Below are 22015 nucleotides of genomic sequence, written 5' to 3'. Positions count from 1 at the left end.
ACCGAGTCTATTTGGTCCCACTGTAAATAGAGTCAAATTTACTCTCCAGAATTGACTGTGTGGTAAATGATGACAGCAGATAGTACAGTAGCAAACTACCCTACAATGCAACAGCGATGACGGCATACTACATAATGAAACAGCGGCAGACAGCGAACAAGGCAGCCCTGGCATGACGGTGACGGTGCCTCTTTTCTAAATGGGCATTTTAAGGATGACATCATTGCTGTGTTGTGCTAAATGTGATTTTGTTTGCTCGAGTGTTCTGGTGCAGTGACCCAAATTTTCCAAATCATACTCGTGTAAGTAAGTGCAGTGACAGTAACAAACATTTGGATATAATCCACACTGCATCTGAAGAGTAAAAAAAAACGAAAATATTGACTTGTTTCTCCTGGAAAAAAAAAAATTACATTTGTATCAATCCACATTGGAACAAATTTAAATTAATATTTCCTGAACTGGATTGTACTGTCGTTATATGTGCAATTAAGCCACCAAATAAACAACTCCCATCTGTTATAGTGCACGGGTGTCCAAACGTTTTCATTTGAGGGCCACATACAGAAAATCAGAAGGACGCAAGGGCCACATAATTGTTATGAAGAGAAATTGTGTTTAGTCCTAAAAATTGTACAAATAATTGATTTGTGCTTTTGCATATAGGGTGGTTCTGTTTTGTTGGTTTCAGTTCTTTAATAAATGCTTAGTTATAGTTAGTTTCAGTATTAGTTTTTTTTTTTTTTTTTTTTTTTTTTTTTTTTAAATGTGTATTACTTGTGTACAATATTTAAAAAAAAAAAAAAATACCATGGAAGCGACATCATCTGAAGGAGTTTTTCTATTGGCTGTTGCATTATTCCGGTTGATACCAAAATAAATCGACAAAAAATCACACCAAAGACTAAAACAAATTACATTTTTGCTAGAATTAAAGTTTTAGTTACATAAAATGTAGTTTCAGTTAGTTTTCGTTTTTTAAAAAGCATTTTCCTTTTTACTTTATTTCGTTAAAGGGATACTTGACTTATTTAGCCATTTTTGGCAGTCTAACATAAATATTTTGCCTATAATAAACGTGATATTTTCATTATTTTTCACGTACAATTAGTACGTTTAAAAACACATTTTGCAACTCGCTGTCGACTGAAAATGACATCACAAGGGGCTCAGGTAACCAATCACAGCTCAGCTTGTGAATGTCACATGAGCAAACCTAGAAAACAGCTGAGCTGTGATTGGCTACCTGAGCCCTTGTGATGTCATTTTCAGTCGACAGCAAGATGCAAAATGTGTTTTTAAAGGTATTAATTGTACGTGAAAAATAATGAAAGTATCAAATTAATTATAGGCAAAATATTAACTTTTTATTGCTACAATGAGCTAAATAAGTGAAGTATCCCTTTAACGAAATTGAATTTTAGTTTTAGTTTTTTCGTTAGTTTTAGTTACCTAAAATAACCTTTAATAGCACCTGTGTTTTTCGACACCCTCCCATCTTACTTTGACCAACTCCAAACATTTTTGTTTTTATTTTATTTGAACCCAGTCAAACGCCATTTTTTAGCATATGTCGCGGGGCACTAAAAAAAATGGACGGCGGGCCGCCAACGGCCCCCGGGCCGTAATTTGGACACCGGTGGTAGAGCGAGATATCGGATCGCCCTCATCAACCCGAGCCCGCCTGGCCCCTCTCAGCAACACGCTCGCACGCCCGTAAACCCCCGGCGTGACGGTGGCTCCGCCCCTCACATCATCCATCGGGTACACTCGCCCAATGATGACAGTCAGCAGTCTGTGATGTGGTTTGCCGGGCCTGTTTATTCTTCGGAAAGCCACTAAAAGTAGCGCTGGAGTATAAGCTCAACCAAAAGGCCCCCGTGCTATTATAGGAGCACTTTTGGGCAGACTTTTTGATCTGGTGGGTTTTGTAAATAAGGCCCCGCCTTACCGCGGCCGCAGTTTTTCCCCATCGATATTGTTTAAAAGTGAGGGAAGCTATCATCTTGGATTACAACTAAATATTATAAGTACAAAATTCATTCTACTTAACTCATTCACTAGCAGCCATTTTCACTGAAACAACCCCTTTACTGGATTTTGACTGCTTTTGCAAGGCCCACAGAGTATTGTATTCTATTGCTATAAAACATGGAATCTACCAAAAGAAAAATTTGCATCTCTTCTTTCATCAGGAAAAAAACAAAAAATCTATCTGTTTCCATTTTGCAGCAATTAGCATTAGAATATAGCTAAGTTTCATCCCAAATCTGTTTAAAACAGAGGGGAAAAAAAGAGTTTTTTTTTTCTACATGGCTCTGTTTGATCTCTTATACTCTGCTGCCACCTGCTGGCTGTTTTTGTAATAACTACCATTGCTTCAAGTGTTTTCTTCAGTGCCGAAGCTGCATTAAAGCCTTCTGTATGCTCGAGCATAAAAATAAAAAATTAAAAAACGTATAAATACGTCTTTGGGAGCAAATGAGTTAATGAGAAGAAATGTTTGTAACCACGTTCCTTTAGTGAAGGACGGAATGTGTTTTTTTGTTTTTTTTTGCAGGATGTGAGAGTCCATCTAAACTTTTACATTCAAATGACTACCATAAATACATCAGCTGCGGTTTTGTCACGAAAGGCTATAATCATTTCTCATCTTTCTTTGTCTCTTTGTCTGTCTGCGTATTTGTGTGCGACGGTACGCGCGCACGCACGCACACACACACACACACACACGCAGTGTTTCTCCTCCGCTGGCGAGAGCTTCTGATGCAAGGACGGCAATCTGTAATCTGTAGTAATTGCATGTTGCAGAAAAACATTTTTCCGCTGTGGTAATGGCTGCAATATGTGCAGTTGCGTTGCCAAAGTGACAGCACCCCCTCCCACCCCCTTACACATAAACACACTCACGCCACACAAGGATCCTGACTCACTTCTGACTCTGCCGAATGCGTCCAATGAAAATTTTGGAGTCCGGTTTTCTCAAGATGGCCGCAAGCCAGAGACGCTAACAAGAGACACGGAACTGTTTTATGGTGACAATTCGGGGGATTGACGCACACATGCACACACACCTGCGGCACCGCCATGTTGCGTTCACCTTCAGCAAAAAAAAAAAATAAAAAATAAATTTTTTTTACAGGTCTTGCCAGTGACAGTTGAACTACCAAAGCAGACGTTTTAGCGCCAGCTCCCACACAAAGATCGGATGGGGACGGATGTTTGGAGGGTGCTTCACACTCGCCTTCTCACTTGAAACTTGAAACAGCTACTAAATGCCAGGGGCCATTTTGGGATCCGAGGTTGACGAGTGCGAAGCTCCTGGCCGGGGTGAGAAATGTCAGTTTTGTAGTACTTTTTTTTTTTTTTTTTTCTCTACGAGAGAGCACAGAATTGTTCATTCTGTAGTCTTACCGATTCAACGTCTTATCATCATTGTCCAAAATCGAGACCCCCAAAAACGGCACGTTTGTTCAACCATTAACTCCTTCACTCCCAACCATTTTCACTTCAGTGTTTTCCTGGATTTTGATTGATTTTGTAAGGCCCGCAAAATATTATGTTCTATTGCTATACAAATATGGAACCTACCAAAAGAGAGATTAGAATCTCTTCTTTTATCAGGAAAAAAAGTATATTCCTATCTGTTTCTGCTTTGCAGCAATTAACAATAGAACATAGCTAAGTTTCATCATTATTCACAAATCTGCTTAGAACTGTGGGGGAGAATCAGCTTGTTTTAACATGGCCTGGTTGATCTCTTATACTCTGCTGCCACTTTTCTGCAGTAGAGGGACTGCATCAAAGACTTCTCTATGCTCTGACATAAAAAAAAAACAAAAAAAACGTATAAATACGTCTTTGGGACACGTAAAACATTTAAAATATGACGTATTTATACGTTTTTGGGAGCTAACGAGTTAATATTGCATCAAGCAAGTAGGTGACCATTTGAACGTAACTCGTAGCTTTTTTTTTTTTATGTCTTTTTCCTTTGAGAAGTGAGTCATATTTGTCAAAGTTCCTCATGATTAGTGGAAGTTGAAGCCACATGAAATGGAACACATGCAAGCGAGAGTCTGCGGCTGAACTATTACATGTATTCATCAAGCCATCGAGCTCCTTTCCCACCACTTTGACAACGTGTCAACGTGTTTTTATATTTGAGGGCATCACTGACCTGAATTGACGGTTGTGTTCAGTGGTGGCGGAGGAGACAAAATGCGGGTTGACCTTCCTCAGATAATAACCCTATTAACAGCTGTATCATCAACCGTTCGCCTCAACACGAAGCCGCATAATAATATCGCTCCGGACAACGTTTTAGGAAAAGTGGCAATTATGTCATTGTATCACCAGGAAGTTGAAATCCAAGTAAATCTCGAGTGTTGCCCGTCAAGATAGAACAGTTTCCATTCTTTTAAAAAGACTTCCTGCAAGATTTTGGAGGGTCTGTTTAAAGTGGAAGTCAACTTGAAACATTTCTTGACAATAATATCGTATATGTGACCTCACTAGTCTAAACATGACATTCTGATTAATATTAGAATATGAGTTGTGAAGCAAAATCCAGCCGTTTTGAATCCATCTCAGGGGGCGGCCATTTTGCCACTTGCTGCTGACTGAAGATGACACCCGTGTTGCGCAGGGCTCAGGCAACAACCAATCAGAGCTGACTTGTTTTCTAAAGCTGAGCTGTGAGTGGTTGTTACCTGAGCAACAATGATGTCATCTTCAGTCGACAGCAAGTGGCAAAATGGCCGACCCCTGAGTTGGAAAAAACGGTTGGATTTAGCTCAATGGTGTCCAAACTACGGCCCGGGGGCCATTTGCGGCCCGCCGTCTATTTTTCAGTGGCCCGCGACATGCTAAAAATTGCATTTGACTCAGTTCAAATCAAATAAACAAAACAAAAATGTTTGGAGATGGTCAAAGTAAGAAGGGAGGGTATCGAAAAACAGGTGCCATTAAAGGTTATTTTAGCTCATGAAAAAAACTAAAATTCAAAAAATAATATTGTTACAGAAATAAAAGCAAAAATGCTTTTTAAAAAAATGACAGCTAACTGAAACTACATTTTATGTTTACAAAACTAACTAAAACTAACCATAATTATAGCAAATGTCCTTCGTTTTAGTCTTTGGTAATTAATTTAATGCATGAGCCTTTGGGGATGATTTTAAATGTGATTTTTAGTAGATTTATTTTGATATCAACCGAAGTGACGTCATCTAGCAGCAGCCAATAGAAAAGCACCAAAAGATGACGTTGCTCCCACGCTGTTTTTTTATATATTGCGCACAAGTAATACACATTTCAAAAAAACAAACTAATACTAATACTGAAACTAAACTAAAACTAAGCATTTTTCAAAGAACTAAACTAATAAAAACTAACAGAACCACCCTGAAAACTAATAAAAACTAACTAAAATGGGAAAATTCCAAAACTACAGTATAATAACCCTACTGTCATATTACAAATCAATTGGTTTATATACTGTAGCATTTTTCTAAATACGCAAATGCACAAATAAATTATTTGTACAATTTTTAGGACTAAACACAATTTCTCTTCATAACATGATGTGGCGCTTGCGTCCTTCTGATTTTCTGCATGTGGCCCTCAAATGAAAAAGTTTGGAAACCCCTGATTTAGCTTCTTAACTCATATTCCACTAACGCAATATTAACCAGAATAACATCGTTATTATACTAGTGGGGCTGCGTAGAACATGTTATTGTCCAAAATTGTATTTTTATTTTTTTGGGGTGGTTGACTTCCTCTTTCAGAAGGGCGGATTCATATCCTCTATTCTAGTTTATTGAAAAAGTATATGTCTATGTCTCATCAGGTTCATGTCACAACTGTCTACCATGCCCAAGCCGGCGACAAACTGAAACGCGCCTTCATCAACTGTTCCCGCAAATCTGGAAGCACAGTTGATCAATTAAGAGGAGCGTCTAAGCAATTTGTCCATAAAGAACACTGCGTATGGAAATAAAGTGTAACTTTTATCAACAGACACGCACGCGCGCGCACACACACCTCGCCTACTGATCAGTAATGCTCCGAGACATTTGTAGCCACACAGTCACAGACAAGCAAGATTGCAACCAGACTGCGTGTGCAAAGCTTTTCCTCTCTGGGCTGCTGCAGCCATCCAACCTCGCAGCAGTTTGAACTTTCCCGTCTCTAATGGAGTCTTTCTGTCAGATCAAACAGCTCTCGCTGACGAGGAGAGGAGACAGATCGCGGTGCTGGAAGCCATTCAGTCTGACGACTCAAACACATTTGACTGGCAACGCAAGCCTTGCCTCCGCTTCTCCCGACGCTGGAGATTCCACGCAAATGCAGTTATGCCACTAGAAAAGGGGGGAAGACACAAAGACAAAAGGCCGTCATAGCTCAAGTCTTTCCTCGAACGAAAATCGCATGCGAGCCAAATATTAGGAAGCGCGCTTGGCTTCCAGCAACCGCCAAGTCATTAAAAGGGAGTCTGTAAACCACATTTCTACCAGCAGACAATGCCCCTTTGTGCTCGGCTTGCTGGAGGAAAAGCGTTAAAAAGTGGAGATAAGAAGAGGGAAGATGCACGGAGAAGTCAAAGGAAGATGAATGAAAATGAGTGTTGCTATTTGAGATTTGGTCAGTGGAGTGGATGTCAGTCGAGTCCATCTTTGGGCTGTATTTCCTTTTGGCTCTCGGAGATATTTGACTGCTCGTGAAATTGCGCTTTGAGAATAAGTTCCATGTTTTGTTTTGTTTTGTTTTAGATTGGCATGAAGTGATGTGAAGGTCCACCACAAAATTCAGAACAAGACTTGTATTAAATGTGCCTTTAAAAATGGTTAAAAATGGCGGCCATTTTGCCACTTTGCTGTCGACTGAAGATGACATCGCAGTCGCTCAGGGCTCAAAAGCACTGACTAATCACAGCTCACCTGTTTTCTGAAGCTGAGCTGTGATTGGTCGTTACCTGCGACCTGAGCAAGTGTGATGCCATCTTTAGTCGACAGCAAGTGGGCAAAATGGCCGCCCCCTGAGATGGATAAAAAAAAAAAAAAAAATGGCTGGATTTTGCTGCTTAAGTCATATTCCGCTAACACAATTTTAACCAGATTACCGTATTTAGACTAGTAGGGCTGCATAAAACATATTGTGAAGATTTTTTTAAACAAACTAACCATTTTAAGCTACAATCACAATAATGGCCATATTTTTAATTAACAGTGTATCTGTTATTATATTAGTAAAGGCAGAATTGGATGCTGTTCTTTTATTGGGCATTGTGAGCGCATTTCCAATATTTCACCTATCGTCATCCATCAGCGTTTGTCCCTTTCAGCTCCTTACATTACTTTTACAGGGTCATTCCAGGTTCTGTCACACTCATTCAAGGGCAAAAAAGGACTTCAAAGGGCCCCCCAAATGTTGAATTTGCATTAATTTCCCCCTTCAGAGGAGTTCTGCTTCCCGAGCGCCATCTGACTCACCGCAAAATCCATCCAGATTCCAGCAGCAAGCCCGCCGCTGGTTTCCTGACAAACGTCCATGCCACTTTTCTCTGCAGGCCCGAGACAACTCTTGGAAAGTACTTGGCGGGCCCTCTGGGCTTTTTAATTGTAAGGAAACAAAAGGCGTGGCCACTCTCAGCCTGCATGTCAAGGAGCTCCAGAGGCAACTTCAACACACGATAACTGTCACACCTCGCAAAAAAAAAAAAAAGGAATAGTTGGCAGCAAACGATGATCGTCAGTTATTCCAATTGACTTCTATATGAAATCTAATAAGTAAAATGAACCATCTCCACATGTCACAGAGGTTACTTTTTTTTATTTATTTTTTTAATCTGCAGCGAGAACAAAGAACGACAGCCCAGCATGCGCCAGTTAAACTTACAACTCTGGGCTCCGTTCCCAGACGTGCACCCACTCTTTTTAAAAACTGCAAAAGCCATGGACCTGACTTGATTGGATTCCAGGAAACCGCCCATGTGTCCGAAGTGACTAAACGTTTCCTCTCATCATCCCCCGTCGCTAATCAGCCGTGGCGTTCCCTGTGTAGCGTTAGCACCCAGGCCACATGGAGCTGGAACACGGCGAGGGGCAGGACTTTCCTTCCTTTTGACTCGCAGCCTGAGGCGGCCACACGAGGCTTCGCTCGCTAATCCTCTGATTGCGGCGTTTAGGCCTCGCTCGCCGCTGCGCCGCGTCAACAGCTAACGACAGGCTAATGACACGACGATGACAAGGAGCGTTTGTAAATCCAATCAGTAGCATGGAGTCTGGCCGGCCGCCTGGTGATTAGGTCGATCAAACTCTGCGCTCGCCGACTGGCCCGCTCTGTCTGCGCCTCTTATGTCGTCACGCTGATTAAAAGAGTCCGTCAAGTCTCTCTCACACAAACGTCTTTCTGCCAGCTTGGCAGTGTCCACGGATGGCTGTCGTGTTTCGAAGCGTTAGACAAATAGCACTTGTCGTCCCTTTTAACTCATTAGCTCCCAAAAACGAATAAATATGTCATATTTTAAATGTTTTAAGTGTCCCAAAGACGTATTCCTACATTTTTATTTTTTATTTATTTATTTTTTTTATGCCAGAGCATAGAGAAGGCTTTGATGCAGTCTCTCTACTGCAGAAAATGGTTGAGTGGCAGCAGAGTATAAGAAATCAACCAGGCCATGTTAAAACGAGCTGATTTCCCCCACAGTTCTAAGCAGATTTGTGAATAATGATGAAACTTAGCTATGTTCTATTGCTAATTGCTGCACAGCAGAAACAGATAGGAATATACTTTTTTTTTTTCCTGATAAAAGAAGAGACTCTAATCTCTCTTTTGGTAGGTTCCATATTTTTATAGCAATAGAACATAATATTCCACGGGCTTTACAAAATCAGTCAAAATGCAGGGAAATGTGTTACATTAAGAGAGAAGTCCCTCATAGTTTTGGGTCAAGACCTCTTGATGTTTTGTTCCGTAATGCGATAGCGACGGACTGACACATGAGCAGACCGTATGTTCGTCCTGACTGGTCATTACGGTTTGGTCGGACCGCATTTAGAAAGGGGCAAAAGCGTCACAGTCATCTTGTTGACATGCGTCTCCCTGACTCAGCATGAGGAAAGGAAACCAGCGTGAAGACATGCGTGGGTGTGACAATATCTGCCGTTTATGAGGACATACACCATGAAGGTACTTGTGACTTGCGCTGAGACGGGCACGTACGGCAGACGACGTGACCTCACAACCGCTAGACAAGGAGGGGACAATTGTGCTGCACAGCTGACGGGGAATCCCTTTCATAGCGTCTTTGACTGAACAACAACAAATGATCAAGTGAATAACGACCAGCTGGAGAAGTTAGAGTTTACTTCGGGGCAAAAATGTACAAGGAGGATAATCAATTAGTTTAAATTAGATCAAATAAAAAGTTCAAATCTGAAACATATAGAGGCCTATTTTAACTGGCTGGCCTTTTCATTCATTCTTTCTTTCTTTCTTTCTTTCTTTCTTTCTTTCTTTCTTTCTTTCTTTCTTTCTTTCTTTCAGATAGAATAGGTCATTTTGCCTCGTTGTAAGCCACTGTGGGACGGAACGCGGCCAACTCAGGTCAATCGAAGCGGCTCCCCTCATTCCTATTCAAATCAGGGTGGCGGTTGAAGCGGACACAGTCCTTGACATTGCGGAAGCGGAATTGACTCGCTGAATTTCACGTGTTTATACAGGTAAACTGCAAGATTTAAATAATAAAAAAAATAAAATAAATAAAAAATGATAAAATAATAAATTAAAAAAAATGATGCTCGTAAATCTATGGACTCCATTTTTATCAATATATTTGAATTGATTGAGATATTTTTCTTTTTGTGTGCAGACAGCACATACAATATAATAATGTAAAAATATCCATTTTCTGTATCGATTGTCCCCAAGTTGAGTTTCAGGTGAGCTGGAGCCTATCCCAGATGACTTTGGAACAGAAGGCGTGATGCAGCCTGGACTGGACACACAAATACTTGTCTGTTAATTTATATTCTTTTCTTTTTTTTACTGTTTGAAGTACTATGATAAGGTCTGCATGCACTTGACCTCTGCTCCCTTTGGCAGCTTGTTTCGTGGTGTGTTAAAGTGTGGTAGCCTTTGTCCCTATTAAAATGGCCAAAAGCAAACCCATTTCTAAAAAGCAACGAAAATGTGGATGTATTTATTGCTCCCAAAACATTTTTTATTGCAGAATAACAGTTGACATTGTGAAAACAAGTTGAGGAAAAACAGAGTGAAAAATATGATTCTTTTTTTCATAGACTGCAGCTTCTCACATGCTATAATTATCTGCATTCTTCCGCAACCGTAATTACATTTTATTTTATTTTTTTAACTGGTTAGGGGACTGAAGACTGCCTATGATAGAGTTTTAGGCACGATTAAAGATTCTAATTATCAAGTCAAGATTGAGGGTGCTGGAGAACTTGTTTTTGTCTCTGCCAAACATCAGTTCAATCATTTGATGGCAGCTCTTTTCAAATTTGCTTATGTGATTAAAAAAACAAAAAAAACAATAGCATCTTCCTTGGGTGGAACTGACTAGTCGGCACGTCAACAACAACAACAACAACAACAACAAATATGCTAAACACCTACCTGAAAAGCTATCGCTAGCTGACGACTAGCCCAAATGCTAACGTCAGCAAATTCAGTCACTAAAATAAAATACAACAATACACCGTCGTGTCTGCGTAGATGCCAAAACTGAGACGATTCTTTTATGTGAAAATGAATGCTTATTGTCACTAACAACTAGCTTTTTCGTTCAGGCTTTCGACGCCAGTTGCCCCACCCTCTGAACTCGCCCCTCCGATGACACCTCCGAGGTCTCACAGACAATCATATCTTGCAACGATCCATGGAACACAACTGCAGGTTTGCTGCACTACATTATTTCAAAGCACTTTAATTATATACGGTTGTGTATAGAGACACTGGTGGTTTCGCAATATGAAGAACGGAGAGTGCAGCCATGTACGATCTCCCTAAAAACGTACACAAAAAAAGCATACTTCCTAAGAATGTGAGTCTCTAGATAAATTGGAACAGCTGTAGCAAACGTATAGCAACACAAAATGTATATTGGGATATTTTCCAAGCCAAGACTTCGACAAGGACGTAAGAACGAATAAAAACATCAATTGAGAAAGGGTTTCTTGTAGCCATGTTCCGGAAAGTTGTCGCAGGAGTTGTAAAGTTCCGACCGTCTTCGAGGTCATGAATGCGTCTGAATGTGATTGGATGAGCTGAATGATTCTGAATGTGAGGGTGACGGGGAATGTTTGGAGGCACCAACGAGTTGACAAGTGAGGGGAAAAAAAAACTTCCATATGCTATACAATATAATTTAATGAGGCTGGTGCTAGGTACGTTTTTATTTGAAGTGAATATTTAGTCCTGATAATGTTTTATTGAGATGTGGTAAGGTCATGTGGTTTGAGGCTAAAGGCTAAAAACAAAACATTTTGTTTCATTTATTTATTTATTTATTAAAAACAGCTCCTCCTTTGGTGAATTTGGTTGCAGAAAGAACACACTCATGAAAAGTCCTCGTCTACTTAATCATTTTGAGGGTTTAGTAAAAATAAATAAATAAATAAAATAAAATAAAAATAAATAACAGCTTGTAAATGAGACAAATCGACCACTACGATGACTCATTGAACCAGACATCAGGAGTCATCTGGTTGAAAGTGGTTTTGCGTTACAAATCAAGTGATGAGAGGATTTTCACATAACAGTCGAATAATACACAGTTCTGGAATGTTTCATCTTTTAAAAAAAACAAAAAACAAAAAAACACGTCTGAGACGTTAAAAAAGTCTTATATCATAAAGTACAATTGTGTTATTCATCAGAAAAGCAAACCATCCGCGCACAACTTCCCCTGATGTTGATCTTATTCAACAACCACTCGTGGGAATTTTGTAATAAATGTCAAATTTAGGCACTATAACCTTTTTTACCGCCACTGTGACACATTCCAAAACAACGTCCCGCCGCAACTCCCTCTACAAACATGGTGAGGGCTTGCATGATGTCAATGTTTTGTTTTATTCTTATTTTTTTTAATGCAGTGAGCATAGTGGCTCGTATCATCGGCCTCTATGAATAGCCGATACTTTAAAATAAGGATGGTATCAGCCCGATACTGATACCTGCTATTGGTACTTATCCATCTCAAATTATTATTATTATTATTATTATTATTATTATTATTATTATTATTTTTATTTTTATTGTTTCTTATTATTATTATTTTTTGTTTGTTTGTTTGTTTTAATTGCAGTATATTCACTAATAAATATATTTTAAAAAATAGCAGATGATCCTAATTAACAATCAAATGTATTTTGTAACGCAAACAAAAACATGTCATTTTTGTACTTTTTAACTCACTGTAATTTTCAGTCCAAAAAAAAATTATAATAATAATTTACTAAAGCCATCTTGCTAGGTCTTGTCATATAATCAATATTACTTTTTTTTTAAATGAATTAATTTAATTGAAACAATGATAAGCATATGCACAAATCTTAACTTCAGCAATATAAACATGACTGCAACCCCCCCAATACACAGTGGGGGATATGCTATTCTGATTTTGGAATATTTTTTTTTTATTATTATTATGTTACAATAGCACTACATGCATTTTCTGTGAAAACAGCCTTTCTCAAAATGTTCTCAGCATATCCCCTTAATAAAAATAATTAATTTATTAAAAAAACAAAAGTCTTTTTTTTTTTAAGTAACAGTCAGCGTTTTACTTTCTCTGTAATATATTCCTTTTTTTTTTCTTTTTTTTTTCTTTTTTTTTTTTTAATAACAAAAATCCGATTAAGTTCTCACAATATTAGATCCCGCTCCTCAAGCATGCTAACATGCTGAAAAACAATTTAACTCATTCACTGCCTGCCATTGACGGAAAAAGACGTCAAATGATGCATTTTTTTTGCTGGTCTGGCAATGAATGTGTTCATAAAAAAAATAAAAATAAAATAAAATAAAATAAAAAATAAATATGTATTATTATAAGTATGTGGCCCTCAGAGGAAAAAGTTTGGACACCACTGCTGTGCATTATATCAACAATTTATAATTGTTTCATTGATTTTTACCATGTTTAACTGACGGAAAAAAAGACATCAAATGATGCATTTTTTGCAGGTCTGTCAATGAATGTGTTAAGAGGCCGAATGCATTGCAGATAAACTTTCAGATTACAGAGATTTTATATGCATAGCGCTGTAGCAATATCACACCTTACTAGACATGCCCCACCCCCCATCAAAATGACCTTACCAACTATCTTTACACCATGCAGGATTTATAATGAATCACCTTTACAAAAACACACTCTTCTTCGAGGTATCTTTATCATCATAAATCTTAATCAGATTGACATCAAGGAATTTTGCCCCCTGCTTGCTCGCAGACCACCAGAAAATTGTATTTACTACCTACACTTAGCACGACTTGAACCTTGACCCACACGAGGCTCAACGCGGTGCTTTGAGCCAAAAGTGTAAGAAGGGTGGAGGCGGCTTTAACATTAGTCAACCACATAATCAGAGCGCCCCCTCGGCACTCGCTCCAGAGAAGCCATCTTCCGAGCAAACCCTGAAAGTCTTCGCCATCAACTTTGTGTTGACAGACAGTGAAAACGGCGAGACAGACCAAAAAGTAAATAAGTACCTCCAAAACGTTTACAGACATAATCAAGTCCAGAATGTTTCTTCTATCCAATATGCCTTCAGAGTTTTTATAAATAGATATTATACCCAGCTAAAATTGGAGACAGAATTTTGCTTCTCTGGAGCTGACATGAGTTTTCTATTATTTGCTTTCACTTTCAAATATTGAAAGTGTTAATATCTAGTTACAGATTTCAGCTTGCTCAGCTTGGCATCGAAGCGGGGGCCTCACACTTAGCGAGACTTTCAACAGGCGCCAATCACGTCCATTTATTTATGTCAGAGGAATAATCTTAATCAAATTGTTATTACATTTTTTTGCCATTTGTCAGCTATGTCATCTTGAAAATGTAGTGTTTTTCTTTTCCCAGCACTGTTTCAACATGTCAGTTTTTTTGTTTTTTTTTTCAACATGCAATTAAAAAATCATTTTATCACACTATATGTGTCTACCCGGGTTCCCCCCCCCAAAAAAAAAAAAAAAGGCTAAATAAATCCTGCAAATATGATGGTGAAGTGAAATAATTAGAGCAAAAATATCAGCTTCGCTATCCATCTATACCAGTATCACCGATTTTCTTTTTTTTTTTTTTTTTAAAGAGAGAATATTGATTAGTGCGAAGGGCGACCAATTTGACACACGCTTCTGATATATCAAATTTGCTCAAATTACCCTCAATCACAATAACAGTATGGGTTATTGTTAATAATTATATTACTTTTTGTGAAAACACTTATGTTAGTAATTTCACACAATAATTAGGTAACCAAAAAAAAAATCATATGCAACAATATTTTCATAAATCTGCACTCTACATACCAGACTATTACTGTACCTTAAATAATAATTATATATATATATATATATATATATATATATATATATATATATATATATATATATATATATATATATATATATATATATATATATATATATATACACAGTTAATTACTTGCCCCCAAACAGTCAGTAAAACGATCAAAACAAATGTCCTTCTATAAATAAATAAATCATGTCTAGTTCCAATTAAATTTCTCTCTCTATTTTGGGGTAACCTGACATCTTCTTTTCCCACAAAGGCTATAAACACTTATTTTTTTGGAATCAGCTGAGAAATTATCAATACAGTTTTATTGGATTGTGCAGGTGTATTTCATGGTGCGGTTGATGAATGCACATGGAAGTCGAAACTAAGCAACGCGATACTCTTATGCTTTAACACCATCATCATCATTGAGTCTTCAAAAAGTTGCTTTGTTATTAACCGGCGTGTAAAAGCTGCACAGTAACAGCTGTAGCCTCATTGTGGTTATTTATCAGTGCGCTGCAGCAGCAGCGCTGTCAGACTGAATCAGATTAGCGCCTCATTGGTGCAAATCTCTCCATCTTCTCATAACATGCCAACGGTTAGACCGGTCACTTTGTCTCGCAGCAGATGAGGAGTTAAATGCCACGAGAACAACAGCTGCAACTGTCTGGTCCGCTGAGCGTCCTGATGCGCATGTGTCGTATGTTTTATGCGTGTGAGTTTTAGCACAAGGCCTGAGGTTTCTGAGGTGAGGCGTCCTCTGGCTTCTCACGCAAAGCGCATCTGATGTTACCCATCACATGCTGGCGGGTCTGATCTGTCAGATGCGCTAACATACTCGACAAGGTGGCATGACTGGACGTCAACTTTTAACTCATTTGCTCCCAATAACGTATAAATAAATTTTTTTTAATGTTGTAAGTGTCCCAAAGACGTATTTGTACGTTTTTTTTGGGTTTTTTTTTTTAATGCTAGAGCATACAGAAGGCTTTGATGCAGCCTCTCAACTGCAAAGAACGGTTGCAGAAATGGTAGTTATTACACAAACGGCCAGCAGGTGCCAGCAGAGCAAAGGAGATCAACCAGGGCCATGTAGAAAAAAATTCTCAATGACTTACAATTTTAAATCGATTTGTGAAAACTGATGAAACTTAGCTCACTTCTAATGCTAATGGCTGCAAAACGGAAAGAGATAGAAACATACTTTTTTTTCCTGGTGAAAGAAGAGACTTGAATCTTTCTTTTGATACGTTCCATGCTTTTATAGCAATAGAACACAATATTCTGTGGGCCTTGCAAAATCAGTCAAAATCCATTAAAACAGCCGGGAGCGAACGGGATTGCGAAATGTGAAAATGGCGGCGAGTGAATGAGTTAATCAGTCGTATCTAATCACTCATGACAAATTCTATGTGTAGAAGTATCTTCTGACGCCTTATCGGATGATGGCTTTATTTCCATGAGCTGCATGCTGCTCCGTGTTAAAGTCAAAGTTTTGGAGGCCAGACATTCCTCTTAATTTCAGTTTGATTTAAGCCTGAAAAAAAGAGCCAAATTGCGTTGCCAGTGTAATGCAAGTTGTTAAGCTAACCACCAGAGTATTCTCCTTACATGAGGTCTCCCCGGGTTCAGATTGAGTTAGAGGATTTAATGACTCTTGGCCTTTGTTCTCCCACGGTTCACTTTAAGACTACTGACATTGTGAATTGTAAAAGGATATTGCATATTTCACTAATGATTTCCGACGGTGATTACAGTTTTACGTGCTCCGCTCATTCGCCCCACCCCCACCACTTATATACAGTCTCATAACCCGTCTGGGCCGCCTGAAAATCAAAATCAGGCGCCACCAGAGCGCATTATTTTAGAAGTTAGAACATCCTGATAGATTGTGTGCGAAGCCTGAAGTCAGTGGGTTGGAAACCGTGCGGTCCGTCCGAGAAGTACCGATCCAACAGATCCGTTGCTTTTGGAAGACGAAGAGTGAAAAAAGACGGGAGTTTGTCATGAGGAAGTTATAAAAAAAAAATAAAAAAAAATGTAGAAGCTTAAGTGAACATTGGAACATTATCCGTTGTCACCGTGCTACTGCTGAGACTTGGCGTATTGGTCTCATGTGAGCCACAGATGTACTGTTTACTGATTTACGGACTGTGTGAGGCTCCACAGATTTTAACATACACTCTGCAAATGATTAGGAGCACTTGTGGCTGTCTGTAATTAACGCTGCAGCGAGGCCTTAATTGGGAAGGTGATTTTATATATAAATTGCTCATCTACTTTTAAACCGTCTTGTTTTCCAGAGCTGCCAACTGTTCCGGATTGTCCGTATTTTGTGACGCAAATCTCTGAACATGACGTTGGTACGCTCGGAACGTGGTGTTCCAGATATTTAAAAAAATAATAATAAAAATAAAAATAAATCATGGATCACATTACCCAAAAAAATTGAAAACTCGCAAAAAAATACTTAATTGGTAGGTAATTGCGATCTGTTTAACAACATGGCGGGTGGCTCCGGTGACGTCAGTGTCATTGTGCAAGCTACACGGATGCTAGCAGGGTTGCAAACGAGACTCAAAAGTTAGCTGAAAGCTAACGACTCCATTCAACCAGGATCATTGCTAACTTCAATAGATTCATAACAGTGGAGAGAAACAAACACAGACGCTAGCAGAGGAGTCCAAAGATAATAATAAATAAATAAATTTATTTTAATGTGTTTTTTTTTTATTAATTTATTCTTTGAAACAAAAACATTCATTTGTTCAATACAATGCGGTTGATGCAATAAATATATAAATAAAAATAAATTATCATTCTTGAGTAATGATTATGCTGTGGAATTGAACGGCTTGCATTTTTTTTTTTTAAATACCACAACAAAATCGCATCCCGCGATAAAGTTGTTGACAAAAAGGTTAAAAATATGGAAATTCAGGCAATTTTTTTTCTGGAAGTGACTTTCAATAAGGCTGGCAGTTCTTGTTTTCTACCCACAATCAAAAGCGATCCTGTTTCCAAGTGAAAGCTACTCTACATGATTGGAATTACCATGGCAACAAATGGTTTGTTCATGAAGGCTAGTGCCAAGTATAAATGCACTCACCTCACCACACAGACCAAAAGTACCTCTTGGAAGTAAAGCAGCTTGATATGTTTTTTTTTTTTTTTTTTTTTTTCTTCCCACTCTCTCTTTTATTGTATTGTTGTGTTCCGGTAAAGAGCCCAATCACATGGAGCTTGTATTCTCACTGAGAGTCTGTGGTGAGAAGACCATAATGGTGCTGCTCCATCAAGGCTACAGCAAAACACAAGGAGGCGAGGAAGGGGAGGAGACACGGAACAGCCGCAACTGAGCGAATCGTATTGTCGTGCGTGAATGGACACGTCCCCAGAATTGTCAAAAAAGAAACGCAACTTTCACAGCAAAAAAAATACAGTGAGGGGGACTTCTTACAGGGGAGGGGGTTTTACAGACGAGGGGGGCGGATCAAAACTCACCTCTGAGCAGACTGCTGCTGTAGTTGGAGAAGGAGTCGAAGATGCTGTTGGATGCCATGACAGGGAACGTCGCTCAGCGCTCGGCCTCCACCAACCCAGAGGACGGCAGTCATTCGGCTCCTTGCCTGCTCGCCAGCGAGAATTTGGGGTTGGTGACTACCGCAGGAATCTCAAAAGCCACAAGCCAGTAACAGAGCAGCAGCATCACGCGTCGGAAAGAGAAGGTGGAAAGTGAAAGAAATGGCAATTAAACGTGACGAGTTCAGGTGGGCTCACCTGAGCTGGAGATGAAGGGACGGCCTCCAAACTTGACCTCAAGGGTTCGGTTTGTGGTCCTCTTTGACACAACGGGCTGCGGCGTCTGAGGTTAGCAAGGTGGCCCCGATAGCGTGATCCTTGTTTCTCCCGCCCAATGTTTTGGTACCCTGACAAAAGGCGTCAGAGCTAGTAAAAAGCTAAAAGCCACAATGCATCTGCATCCTCCTCGCCATCCTCCGCACACACAGGCACAAAACTCTCCCGCTCCGTGAGTGGCGGAGCCCGCGTCACATGTGACGTGAGGTCACAGGGGCCTCTCCCTCCCCTCCTTCCCTCGCTCGCTTCCTTTCCTATCATCTTTTGCTTGTTTTTTTTTTGTTTTTTTTTTCTCCCCCGACGGTTTCTCTTCTTCGCTTCGTACTTTCCATCATTCCTGCACTCGACACTCTCACTTTTCATTGGGCATCCAAGTTTTTGGAAACATTCTATTTTCTTTGCAGTTCAAACCGGGCGGCGGCCTCCGTCGCTGTGGTTGCGCTGAGGTTTGTACAGAGCATCCTGATCAGTGCACCAGAAGCTGGGGGGGGGGAACATTAAAATGTTTTACGCCAATTGCACAACAACTAAAAAAGCAAATGAGAAAGGAAATAGACTGAATGTTGCTGTTGGCTGCACATCTACTGTATGTCTCGTACAAGTTTTATGTTTGTCTGACTAACGGCACATCTGTGTTTGAAACAACCAGTGGTTTGGGGCCTGCAAAACCTCCACCCTCACTTACCACTTGATAGTATCGTAATCTTAGTCAAATTAGAAGACGCAGTAGCAATAGCGCTGACATATTATGACGGTTCCATCTCAGACTGAAAACAATGAGTGGCACCAGCATGAGGCCTACAGGCACCAGGTAACTCCTTAGGACCACATGCTAAAAATAGCTGACCAGTGAAGGGACATCATTATTTCTTAGAAATGACGCAGAAGTGATCATTTGAGAATGGAAGCAGATTTATATTGCATTTTGATGATTGTGCATATTCGTATTTATCCAGGTCAATCTAACAGGTATGTTTTCAAAGCCAAGTTGCATTTTTGTACTTTTAAATAAAGATTTACTTATAATAAAACTACCTATGATATAAACAACAAAACAACAGTACTACTTGGTGAAATAATAACACCTGTAAAAACGTTGGGAGTAAAGCGTAAAGAAGTACAGTACAGTTGTTTATCTTTTCAAGCGAATAACATTTAAAGGGGAGGTTGATGACCCAAATGCAGGGAATCAGGGAGTGGATGCCGGTTTCCACTCAAAAACAATTTAATTTCAAAATTAAATAAGGTACTTCCTTCAAAATCCATCAATTTTCTTGACCGCTTTCCTCACAAGGGTCGCGGAGGGTTCTGTAACCTTCTTGCCAGAATCAGCTATAGCTTGTTCCTTCTAAAATGTTTGTTACGAATGTTTGGCCGGTGTTTCCTCATCCGCACGTTACCACATAGCACTCGTAAATTTATGTTGCGCTGCTAAGCCCGAAACCGGAAGTGTCACCATTTAGTTTCACAATAAGAGCGAATACCGGAAGTGATGTTCTAAATGACGCTAGCTTAACTGAGCTAATTTAATTTGTGTAAATTGTTTCGGATTTCGAACAATTCGCCTTTGGAACAGCCTTCTGGAACGGATTATGTTCGAAAATTATGTTCAAGGTTTGACTGTATTTTGGAATTACAGCCCAAGTGCTTTTTAGGACGTTCAGAACTTCCTTTCCTGTGTTTTGTGTCAGCTCGATGTTACACACAAAAACTTGAAACGTTTCAACACAAGCTGTGAAAATTTGAGGTCGTTCCAATGAAAATTGTCAAAAATTATTGGCCTACGAAATGGGGTCAAACATTTTGGAACACCCGGTACTTGTTGTCTTTTGCGAGATCTTTGCTTACATGAAATACAATATAAGTGAACCGGATTGTGGTTTTCCACACTTTTTAGGTTGATTTTCACTTTAACATTTTCACTGATTATGCTTAATTTAGGATCATTCTTTTTCTTCTTCTTCTTCTTCTTCTTCTTCTTTCCATGTCATTCAAATGAAAGTGTCACATGACCAAATTGATGAGTACGGTATTCAAGTGAGCATTTGTGTCATCAAAAATGATTCGGTTTGTGCATGTGTGCGTGTGCGCGTGTTTGAGCCCGTTAATGTGAATGCAAGCACAAATCACTGGCCTTTGCAAACGTGTGGTATCCTCACTTCCTCTGTCTGGTGTCTCCCAGCGACACAATGACCACGTCTGGCGATGGGAGAGCGTAACCAAACCGCCGTCTGGTCACTCATGTGACCCACTTGACTTCCGATGGTTTTGTTTTTCACACTGCCTTGTGTACAGATGCCAGCCCACGGTGTGTTCTGCTAATTGCCGGACACGGCTGCAGCGCGGACCACAGCGTGTGTTTGTATGTGTACATACAGTACCGTGTTCTGAATGAGTGTGTGCGTGTGTCAGAGAGCTCTTCCCGGTTAGGCCGCACTGCCCCTTAAATGAGCAGTTGCCGCGGAGTTAGGCGGCAACGCAGGGCTAAATGACACGGCGCGTCGGCAAGTGTGGCCGAATACTGAGGCCGCGGTGGTGGCCCCAGGGCTTTTATCAGCGCGTCCGCGCGGCCGCCGTTAGGCCCGCCGAGTAACCTCACGCACAAGCGAGGCTTCCTCTCCCGACACCTCTCCTGCCTCCCGACATGGCCTCGGCCTGCATGGGCCTGCCAGCCCCAGCGACAAGATTACAGCTCAAGACTCGGCTGCTGTCGCAGCACTGGCTGGTCAAATGAAGACTTGTCACCCAATTGGCACTCTGACCTTCGGTCGTAAAAGATTAGAATGCGGAAAACAAACAAACAAGGTGCCTGGGATATTCGCATGCAGTCAATAACGTCTTCAAAAACCCGATTACAGTGGTGCCTCGCTACGGATTCACACTATCGCGTAGTTTCAGTAGTGAGTACCTCATAAAATTCTTTATTTACAGTATGCTGCTATTTTTGTCCTTTTTAAAAAAAATATTTGAGTAAATATAAACACCCCTTTCTTTCATTCAACACAATCTGTTGCACTTTTAATCATCCATCCATCCATTTTCCTTATTCCTCACAAGGGTCACGGGGGTTGCTGGAGCCTATCTCAGCTGGCTTTTGGGCAGTAGGCGGGGGACACCCTGGACCGGTTGCCAGCCAATCGCAGGGCACACAGAGACGAACAACCGTCCACACTCACAAGCACACCTCGGAACAATTCGGAGCGCCCAATTAACCTGCCATGCATGTCTTTGGAATGTGGGAGGAGTACCCGGAGTACCCGGAGAAGACCCACGCGGGCACGGGGAGAACATGCAAACTCCACCCAGGAAGTTTTTAACGACCGCTACTTTGTGAAAATTCACCTATTGCGGGTGGGCGTGGAACGTAACACCCGCAAAAAGTGAAGGAACACTCTTTTGGCAGCATTCAGATTTTGAAAGGCCATGCTAACGAGCAAAAACCTGAATAAGACCCCTGGGGTACTCCTTTTCTAACCCCAGTGTTTGGTCATAAAAACGCACACCAAGGTATCTCATTGAATGGAACTTTGGTTCGTGGTCTGCGCAGGCTCTATTCGCAAGATGGCGGCCATCTTACGTTGCCACTCGCTAAATGAGCCT

The 22015-nt window shown here is 40.2% G+C and overlaps 1 protein-coding gene across 1 annotated transcript in view; it reads right to left on the bottom strand.

Annotated features, from left to right (window-relative positions):
* The window catches only part of runx3 (RUNX family transcription factor 3), a 72322-nt gene extending 53111 nt beyond the window's left edge, over positions 1–19211 (bottom strand). Inside the window, exons 1-2 of the mRNA XM_077539329.1 lie at positions 18338–19211; positions 18062–18186 (exon numbers count right to left, since the gene is read on the bottom strand). Of these exons, the coding sequence (XP_077395455.1) occupies positions 18062–18119 (58 nt within the window). The 5' untranslated portion in view covers positions 18120–18186; positions 18338–19211. The remainder of the gene's footprint in view (positions 1–18061; positions 18187–18337) is intronic.
* Between the last annotated feature and the right edge of the window lie 2804 nt (positions 19212–22015).

The sequence above is a fragment of the Festucalex cinctus genome, chromosome 12, assembly GCF_051991245.1.
Source record: "Festucalex cinctus isolate MCC-2025b chromosome 12, RoL_Fcin_1.0, whole genome shotgun sequence".
Taxonomy (NCBI): Eukaryota; Metazoa; Chordata; class Actinopteri; order Syngnathiformes; family Syngnathidae; genus Festucalex; species Festucalex cinctus.
This window is presented reverse-complemented; position numbering and strand designations above follow the sequence as displayed.